The 10000-nt window shown below is 42.9% G+C and overlaps 1 protein-coding gene across 1 annotated transcript in view; it reads right to left on the bottom strand.

Annotated features, from left to right (window-relative positions):
- Positions 1-10000, bottom strand: part of LOC118379418 (extracellular matrix organizing protein FRAS1-like) — a 420646-nt gene that overhangs the window by 264571 nt on the left and 146075 nt on the right. Inside the window, 2 exon segments of the mRNA XM_052479627.1 lie at positions 3705-3864; positions 5976-6068. Coding sequence (XP_052335587.1) covers positions 3705-3864; positions 5976-6068 — 253 coding nt within the window.

The following is a 10000-nucleotide window of genomic DNA, read 5'->3' as shown; positions in this document are numbered from 1 at the left end:
CGTTCTACTTGGGACTGGACTTGACTCGAGGCTCGACCCATTCTACTTGGGACTGGACGCGAGGCTCGACCCGTTCTACTTGGGACTGGAATTGAGACTTGAACCTCGTGACTTGAGTCTTGCTTGTGACTCGAATAATAGCGACTTGGTCCCATCTCTGGTTAGTCTATGAATCATGTGACAAATAAAATGCGATTTGTTTTGAACATTCTTGTCAACTGCGATATAAAATACGTTTTTCCTGTGAACCCTGCCTGGTGCTCGTGCCACGGTATATCAGTACATTCATAACAATGTATGTAAACATTACGCAACATCTAATTGGCAGTTACAATCTTGTCCCATCGCCGCAACTCCCGTACGGACTCGGGAGAGGCGAAGGTCGAGAGCCATGCGTCTTCAGAAACACAACCCCGCCAAGCCCCACTGCTTCTCGACACAATGCTCGATTAACCCGGAAGCCAAAACACCGTACAGCTGGCGACCGAAGTCAGCTTGCAGGCTCCCGGCCCGCCACTAGGAGTTACTAGAGCGAGATGGGACAAGAAAATCTCGCCTTAGACCACTGTGCCACTCAGGAGGCCACAAAATGTATTTTCAATCAAATAAGCCATACAAAAAGGCCACACTTGGTCTGCTTCATGCTTTATTATTGCACGGTTTTGACGAGGGGTGCAAAGAAAAAGCCATATCTCAGACTGGCCAATAAAAATAAAAGATTAAGATGAGTAAAAGAACACAGACACTGGACAGAGGAACTCTGCCTAGAAGGCCAGCATCCTGGAGTCTCCTCTTCACTGTTGGCATTGAGACTGGACAGAGGAACTCTGCCTAGAAGGCCAGCATCCTGGAGTCTCCTCTTCACTGTTGGCATTGAGACTGGACAGAGGAACTCTGCCTAGAAGGCCAGCGTCCTGGAGTCACCTCTTCACTGTTGACGTTGAGACTGGACAGAGGAACTCTGCCTAGAAGGCCAGCATCCTTGAGTCGCTTCTTCACTGTTGACGTTGAGACTGGACAGAGGAACTCTGCCTAGAAGGCCAGCATCCTGGAGTCGCCTCTTCACTGTTGACGTTCAGACTGGTGTTTTACGGGTACTATTTAATGAAGGTGCCAGTTGAGGACTTGTGAGGCGTCTGTTTCTCAAACTAGAAATTCTAATGTACTTGTCCTCTTGCTCAGTTGTGCACCGGGGCCTCCCACTCCTCTTTCTATTCTGGTTAGAGACAGTTTGCGCTGGTCTGTGAAGGGAGTAGCACACAGTGTTTTTCGAGATCTTCAGTTTCTTGGCAACTTCTCGCATGGAACAGTCTTCATTTTTCAGAACACGAATAGACGGACGAGTTTCAGAAGAAAGTGCTTTGTTTCTGGCCATTTTGATCCTGTAATCGAACCCACAAATGCTGATGCTCCAGGTACTCAACTAGTCTAAAGAAGGCCAGTTTTATTGCTTCTTAAATTAGCACAGCAGTTATCAACTGTACTAACATTATTAAGGGTTTTCTAATGATCAATTAGATTTTTAAAATGATAAATTTGGATTAGCTAACACAATGTGCCATTGGAACACAGGAGTGATGGTTGCTGATAATGGGCCTCTGTACACCTATGTAGATATTCCATTAGAAATCTGCCGTTTCCAGCTACAATAGTCATTTACAACATTAACAATATCTACACTGTATTTCTAATGGACAAAAAAATGTGCTGTTCTTTAAAAACTAAGGACATTTCGAAGTGACCCCTAACCTTTGAATGGTAGTGTACAGTTGAAGACTGAGGTTTACATACACCTTTTACATACCTACATTGAAATTCAGTTTATCATAATTCCTGACTTTAAATCCTAGTACAAATGTCCTGTCTTAGGTCAGTTAGGATCACCACTTTATTTTAAGAATGTGAAATATCAGAATAATAGTATTAGAATGATTGATTCCCAGTGTGTCAGAAGTTTACATACCCTCAATTAGTATTTGGTAGCATTGCCTTTAAATTTTTTAACTTGGGTCAAACGTATCGAGTAGCCTTCCACAAGCTTCCCACAAAAAGTTGGGTGAATTTTGTCCCATTCCCCCTGACACAGCTGGTGTAACTGAATCAGGTTTGTAGGCCTTTGGAACTTTGGAAGTATGCTTGGGATCATTGTCCAGTTGGAAGACCCATTTGCAACCAAGCTTTAACTTACCGACTGATGTCTTGAGATGTTGCTTCAATATATCAACATAATTTTCCTCCCTAATGATGCCATCTATTTTGCGAAGTACATCAGTCCCTCCTGCAGCAAAGCACCGCCACAACATGTTGCTGCCACCCCCGTGCTTCACGGTTGGGATGGTGTTCTTCGGCTTGCAAGCCTCCACCTTTTTCCTCCAAACATAACAATGGTCATTATGACCAAACAGTTCTATTTTTGTTTCATCAGACCAGAGGACATTTCTCCAAAAAGCACGACCTTTGTCCCCAAGTGTAATTGCAAACCGTAGTCTGGCTTTTTTTGTGGTGATTTTGGAGCAGTTGCTTCTTCCTTGCTGAGCGGCCTTTCAGGTTATGTCGATATAGGACTCGTTTTACTGTGGAAATAGATACTTTTGTACCTGTTTCCTCCAGCATCTTCACAAGGTCCTTTTCTGTTGTTCTGGGATTGATTTGCACTTTTTGCACCAAAGTACGTTCATCTCTAGGAGACAGAACACGTCTCCTTACTGAGCGGTATGACGGCTGCGTGGTCCCATGGTGTTTATACTTGCGTAATATTGTTTGTACAGATGAACGTGGTACCTTCAGGCATTTGGAAATTGCTCCCAATGATGAACCAGACTTGTGGAGGTCTAAACATTTTTTTCAGAAGTCTTGGCTGATTTCTTTTGATTTTCCCATGATGTCAAGCAAAGAGGCACTGAGTTTGAAGGTAGGCCTTTAAATACATCCACAGGTACACCTCCAATTGACTCAAATTATGTCAATTAGCCTATCAGAAGCTTCTAAAGCCATGACATCATTTTTTGTAATTTTCCAAGTTGTTTAAAGGCACAGTCAACTTACTGTATGTAAACTTCTGACCCACTGGAATTGTGATACAGTGAATTATAAGAGAAATAATCTGTCTGTAAACAATTGTTGGAATAATGACTTGTGTCATGCACCAAGTAGATGTCCTAACCATATATGTATTAAATGTAATGTAAATGTAAATATACCCATATCAACCCATATTGTTGTTTGTCTTTGATGACGATGAAGTCAGCCAGGCAAAGACGCTGGAAAGAAATCCCACCTGAAGTTGAGGTGAGATCTTTATAGGATTTACAGCGTCAGATTTGTAATAGCAAAGGGAATTCCCAGTTCAGGCGCTAACTAGCTATGTAGCCGCCAAGCGTAGCGCTGCAGGGGCAAACCACAACATATAAATAATATAACTGACAGACATAACCTTTTGAAGTCCTCAGGCAACGGCTCAAACAGACTCCGAGTCTGGCAGGCTTTCCCCAAGGGTTGGCAACAGTATTACACATCATATTATGCCAACCACAGTACAGGCAATACCGCCCCTCTGCCTAGCTCTGGTCCCTGCCTGAAAGAGTATGGCTTCTATTGGATTCAATTTGCCATTTTGATGACAGATGTCCTGGATCTGTTGTTGCTTTGGAGGCCATTTTGAGGCGTTAAACTGGAAAGTAAAGCAGAGTTGGTATGAAACTTACCTCCACTGCGGACACACTTGGGGCAGCAGTCTCCGGTGGGGGTGAAGGCAGTCTGGTCTGGGGGGCAGGTGAGAGGAGGACAGGGTCTCTGTCTACAGGATACACTACCCCCAGAACACACACACACCTGGCACTGGGGGGCACTCCACTGACTGTCATGCTGTGGATGGGTGGATGGTGGGAAGGGAGGGAGTCATGTTTACTGTTCATTTTTATTGTTTATTTCACTTTTGTATATTATTTAACTCACTTGTTTTGGCAATGTTAACATATAAGACAGACAGACCGAGACAGACAGACACAGAGACAGACAGACAGACAGACAGACAGACAGACAGACAGACAGACAGACAGACAGACAGACAGACAGACAGACAGACAGAGAATGAAAATGTAATCTTGACCGCTATCTGTAATCTATAAATCTCTACTCCAGTGTAATGTAATCTATCTGTAATCTATAAATCTCTACTCCAGTGTAATGTAATCTATCTGTAATCTATAGATCTCTACTCCAGTGTAATGTAATCTATCTGTAATCTATAAATCTCTACTCCAGTGTAATGTAATCTATCTGTAATCTATAAATCTCTACTCCAGTGTAATGTAATCTATCTGTAATCTATAAATCTCTACTCCAGTGTAATGTAATCTATCTGTAATCTATAAATCTCTACTCCAGTGTAATGTAATCTATCTGTAATCTATAAATCTCTACTCCAGTGTAATGTAATCTATCTGTAATCTATAAATCTCTACTCCAGTGTAATGTAATCTATCTGTAATCTATAAATCTCTACTCCAGTGTAATGTAATCTATCTGTAATCTATAAATCTCTACTCCAGTGTAATATAATCTATCTGTAATCTATAAATCTCTACTCCAGTGTAATGTAATCTATCTGTAATCTATAAATCTCTACTCCAGTGTAATGTAATCTATCTGTAATCTATAAATCTCTACTCCAGTGTAATGTAATCTATCTGTAATCTATAAATCTCTACTCCAGTGTAATGTAATCTATCTGTAATCTATAAATCTCTACTCCAGTGTAATGTAATCTATCTGTAATCTATAAATCTCTACTCCAGTGTAATGTAATCTATCTGTAATCTATAAATCTCTACTCCAGTGTAATGTAATCTATCTGTAATCTATACATCTCTACTCCAGTGTAATGTAATCTATCTGTAATCTATAAATCTCTACTCCAGTGTAATGTAATCTATCTGTAATCTATAAATCTCTACTCCAGTGTAATGTAATCTATCTGTAATCTATAAATCTCTACTCCAGTGTAATGTAATCTATCTGTAATCTATAAATCTCTACTCCAGTGTAATGTAATCTATCTGTAATCTATACATCTCTACTCCAGTGTTTCACCTTCCTAGCCCCAATCTACAATAAATGTTGAACACAACCTTCAGTAAACAACAACATAAATCATTATTCTGCCACATATACCCGAATACAGTTTAATCTCCTCTCCCCTTCACCAACCCACAGAGAGCTTTTGGAAGACCCAGGCAGACCCTCTAAAGAAACACGAGTTCCCTGCCTCAGGAGTAGAGCCTTGTGAAAAGTGTGAAAGACACTTGATGCTTCAGAGACACCAATGGAATCCTAAACCTCAGGCCAAAGAGGCTTGTTAGGAAGCTTGTTCTACCTAAAAAAGATTGGCCGCCAGCCAGCTCTCTCTTGTTGCTCCCAAATGGCACACTATTCACTACATACAGTAGTGCACCACCAAGGGCCCTTAGGGTTCTGGTCAAAAGTAGTGCACTAAACAGAGAATAGGGTGTGATTTGGGACAAAGGCTCTGTGTGAGATGGCGAAAGAGGAGAAGCTAACAAGAAAGAGATTGTGTGTTGAGAGGGGAGAGGGGAGAGGGGAGGGTTAGAGGGGAGAGGAGAGAGGAGAGGGGAGAGGGTTAGAGGGGAGAGGAGAGAGGAGAGAGGAGAGGGGAGAGGGGAGAGGAGAGAGGAGGGGACAGAGGAGGGGAGAGAGGAGAGAGGAGGGGACAGAGGAGAGGAGAGAGGAGAGAAGAGGGGACAGAGGAGAGGAGAGGAGAGTGGAGAGACAGAGGGGATAGAGGAGAGAAGAGAGGACAGAGGAGAGGAGAGGAGAGAGGAGAGACAGAGGGGACAGAGGAGAAAAGAGGGGACAGAGGAGAGAGAGGAGAGAGGAGAGGAGAGGAGAGGAGAGGAGAGGAGGAGAGGACAGATGTTTTCTCTGGTCCTCCACAGTGGACCGTACCACCTACTGACCCCATAAACAGCTTCTTTATGCTGACAAGAGCCCTGGGAGGAGGGCAGGCACTCTGGACAACACTGGTTGGGAGGGATCCTCAACCGCTCTCCCTGGGGAGACACACAGAATACAGTATCAGTTCCCTGTAGTTGACAACCATGTTAATGCAGGATGGAAAGAGAACTGTGAATGGCCCTTCTCCTTTGGTCTATTTTTATAACCCTTTAGTGAAAAATACAATAAAACAGGAAGATATAGAGACAGATTCATTTAAACAGAACTGAAGACAAAATGTGATCTGTGGTCAAAAGGTCGATTCTATTTCAATTACAGTCAATTCAGGAAAATCCAACTCCATTTCTCTTAAAGGCCATGTTGGGTAAAATGCCAGTTTATCTCTGTTCTTTCTTAGTCAGTTCAGTAAATAAATATCAATATTACGGTCCCATTCTCATTTGCTTCTAACAGTACCAAAAAATTAGAACAGGTCACGGTAGAAATAGTTTTAGTTACTTAGGTCCTGGAATTCTCTCCTGAACATTTTAAAATGTGATGATCTAGTTTCTCCTGAACATTTTAAAATGTGATGATCTAGTTTCTCCTGAACATTTTAAAATGTGATGATCTAGTTTCGTTGGTGGAGTTTAAACACTTGAGCAATGTACAGTCGTGAGAATGACACAAATATGAATTTCCATAAAGTTTGCTGCTTCAGTGTCTTTAGATATTTTTGTCAGATGTTACTATGGAATACTGAAGTATAATTACAAGCATTTCATAAGTGTCAATGGCTTCTATTGCCAATTACATGAAGTTTATGCAGAGTCAATATTTACAGTGTTGACCCTTCTTTTTCAAGACCTCTGCAATCCGCCCTGGCATGCTGTCAATTAACTTCTGACCCCAGTCCTCCACAGTCCAATCCCTGTACCTTTTGCACAATATCAGTCTGTCCCTGATGTTTTTCCTGGAGAGAAGTGGCTTCTTTGATGCCCTTCTTGACACCAGGCCATCGTCCAAAAGTCTTTGCCCACTGTGCTTGCAGATGCCCTCACACCTGCCTGCTGCCATTCCTGAGCAAGCTCTGTACTGGTGGTGCCCTGATCCTTTCAACTGAATCAACTTTAGGAGACGGTCCTGGCGCTTGCTGGACTTTCTTGGGCACCCTGAAGCCTTCTTCACAACAATTGAACCGTTCTCCTTGACGTTCTTGATGATCCGATAAATGGTTGATTTAAGTGCAATCTTACTGGCAGCAATAAACTTGCCAGGTGAAGCCCCTTTTGTGCAAAGCAATGATGACGACACATGTTTCCTTGCAGGTAACCATGGTTGACAGAGGAAGAACAATGATTCCAAGCACCACCCTCCTTTTGAAGCTTCCAGTCTGTTATTCAAACTCAATCAGCATGACAGAGTGATCTCCAGCCTTGTCCTTGTCAACACTCACAGCTGTGTTTATGAGATAATCACTGACATGATGTCAGTTGGTCCTTTTGTGGCAGGGCTGAAATGCAGTGGAAATGTTTTTTGGGGAGATTCAGTTAGTTTGCATGGCAAATAGGGACTTAATTGCAATTCATCTGCTCACTCTTCATAACATTCTGGAGTATATGCAAATTGCCATCATACAAACTGAGGCAGCAGACTTTGTGAAAAATTATTTTTCGTGTCATTCTCAAAACTTTTGGCCACGACTGTATATATCATAGAATAGTGTAATTGTTTTAGGCCAGCTGTTTTTAGTCCAGATGTTTTTAGTCCAGCTGTTTTTAGGCCAGCTGTTTTTAGGCCAGCTGTTTTTAGTCCAGCTGTTTTTAGTCCAGATGTTTTTAGGCCAGCTGTTTTTAGTCCAGCTGTTTTTAGTCCAGCCAGCTGTTTTTAGGCCAGCTGTTTTTAGGCCAGCTGTTTTTAGTCCAGCTGTTTTTAGGCCAGCTGTTTTTAGGCCAGCTGTTTTTAGTCCAGATGTTTTTAGGCCAGCTGTTTTTAGTCCAGCTGTTTTTAGGCCAGCTGTTTTTAGGCCAGCTGTTTTTAGTCCAGATGTTTGGGTTTTTAATGTAATGTGTTATTGTTGTACTGTATGTGTGTTAATAGTGTTGTTTAATGTTGTGTTCGTGTATGTAGGTTGTTTTGTCTGAAACGTTGTTCCCCCTGCTGCTATTGGACCAGGTCTCTCTTGGAAAAGAGATGTTATCTCAATGAGGGAAAACTCTGTATAAATAAAGGTTAAACAAAAAACTTTAAATGCTTTTCGATGACGAAAATGTTGAATTGGAATTTGGTTAAATTCCTAAATTGATTGGAATTGAAACGAGCAGATATACTGGGTGTTCTAGAGAAAGAGTGAACTACCTTCCTCATCTCTCCTCCTGCATCACCTCATCATTCTGTCTTTCTAGTGTGAACTACCTCCCCCATCTCTCCTCATCATTCTGTCTTTCTAGTGTGAACTACCTCCCCCATCTCTCCTCATCATTCTGTCTTTCTAGTGTGAACTACCCCATCTCTCCTCCTGCATCACCTCATCATTCTGTCTTTCTAGTGTGAACTACCTCCCCCATCTCTCCTCATCATTCTGTCTTTCTAGTGTGAACTACCTCCCCCATCTCTCCTCATCATTCTGTCTTTCTAGTGTGAACTACCTCCCCCATCTCTCCTCCTGCATCACATCATCATTCTGTCTTTCTAGTGTGAACTACCTCCCCCATCTCTCCTCCTGCATCACATCATCATTCTGTCTTTCTAGTGTGAACTACCTCCCCCATCTCTCCTCCTGCATCACATCATCATTCTGTCTTTCTAGTGTGAACTACCTCCCCATCTCTCCTCCTGCATCACATCATCATTCTGTCTTTCTAGTGTGAACTACCTCCCCCATCTCTCCTCCTGCATCACATCATCATTCTGTCTTTCTAGGGTGAACTACCTCCCCATCTCTCCTCCTGCATCACATCATCATTCTGTCTTTCTAGTGTGAACTAACCCATCTGAAAAATCCTGCATCAAATCATCATTCTGTCTTTCAGTGAACTACCTCCCCATCTCTCCTCCTGCATCACATCATCATTCTGTCTTTCTAGGGTGAACTACCTCCCCCATCTCTCCTCCTGCATCACATCATCATTCTGTCTTTCTAGTGTGAACTACCTCCCCCATCTCTCCTCCTGCATCACGTCATCATTCTGTCTTTCTAGTGTGAACTACCTCCCCCATCTCTCCTCCTGCATCACATCATCATTCTGTCTTTCTTTTCTTATTCTAACCCTCAGCTGAAAAATACCAACAAATGGACTTGGATTACAGAGAACAGAGAGGAATGAGGGACAGAGAACAGAGAGGACAGAGAACAGAGAGGAATGAGGGACAGAGAACAGAGAGGACAGAGAACAGAGGACAGAGAACAGAGAGGAATGAGGGACAGAGAACAGAGAGGACAGAGAACAGAGAGGACAGAGAACAGAGAGGAATGAGGGACAGAGAACAGAGAGGACAGAGAACAGAGAGGAATGAGGGACAGAGAACAGAGAGGACAGAGAACAGAGAGGAATGTGGGACAGATAACAGAGAGGAGAGAGAACAGAGAGGAATGAGGGACAGAGAACAGAGAGGACAGAGAACAGAGAGGACAGAGAACAGTGAGGAATGAGGGACAGAGAACAGAGAGGACAGAGAACAGAGAGGAATGAGGGACAGAGAACAGAGAGGACAGAGAACAGAGAGGAATGTGGGACAGATAACAGAGAGGACAGAGAACAGAGAGGAATGAGGGACAGAGAACAGAGAGGACAGAGAACAGAGAGGAATGTGGGACAGATAACAGAGAGGACAGAGAACAGAGAGGAATGAGGGACAGAGAACAGAGAGGACAGAGAACAGAGAGGAACGAGGGACAGAGAACAGAGAGGACAGAGAACAGAGAGGAATGAGGGACAGACAACAGAGAGGACAGAGAACAGAGAGGAATGAGGGACAGAGAACAGAGAGGAATGAGGGGCAGAGAACAGAGAGGAATGAGGGACAAAGAACAGAGAGGAATGAGGGA

This window comes from Oncorhynchus keta, chromosome 25 (genome assembly GCF_023373465.1).
Source record: "Oncorhynchus keta strain PuntledgeMale-10-30-2019 chromosome 25, Oket_V2, whole genome shotgun sequence".
Lineage (NCBI taxonomy): Eukaryota > Metazoa > Chordata > Actinopteri > Salmoniformes > Salmonidae > Oncorhynchus > Oncorhynchus keta.
Note: the sequence above shows the minus strand (reverse complement) of the source record. Positions and strands in the feature narration are given on the sequence as shown.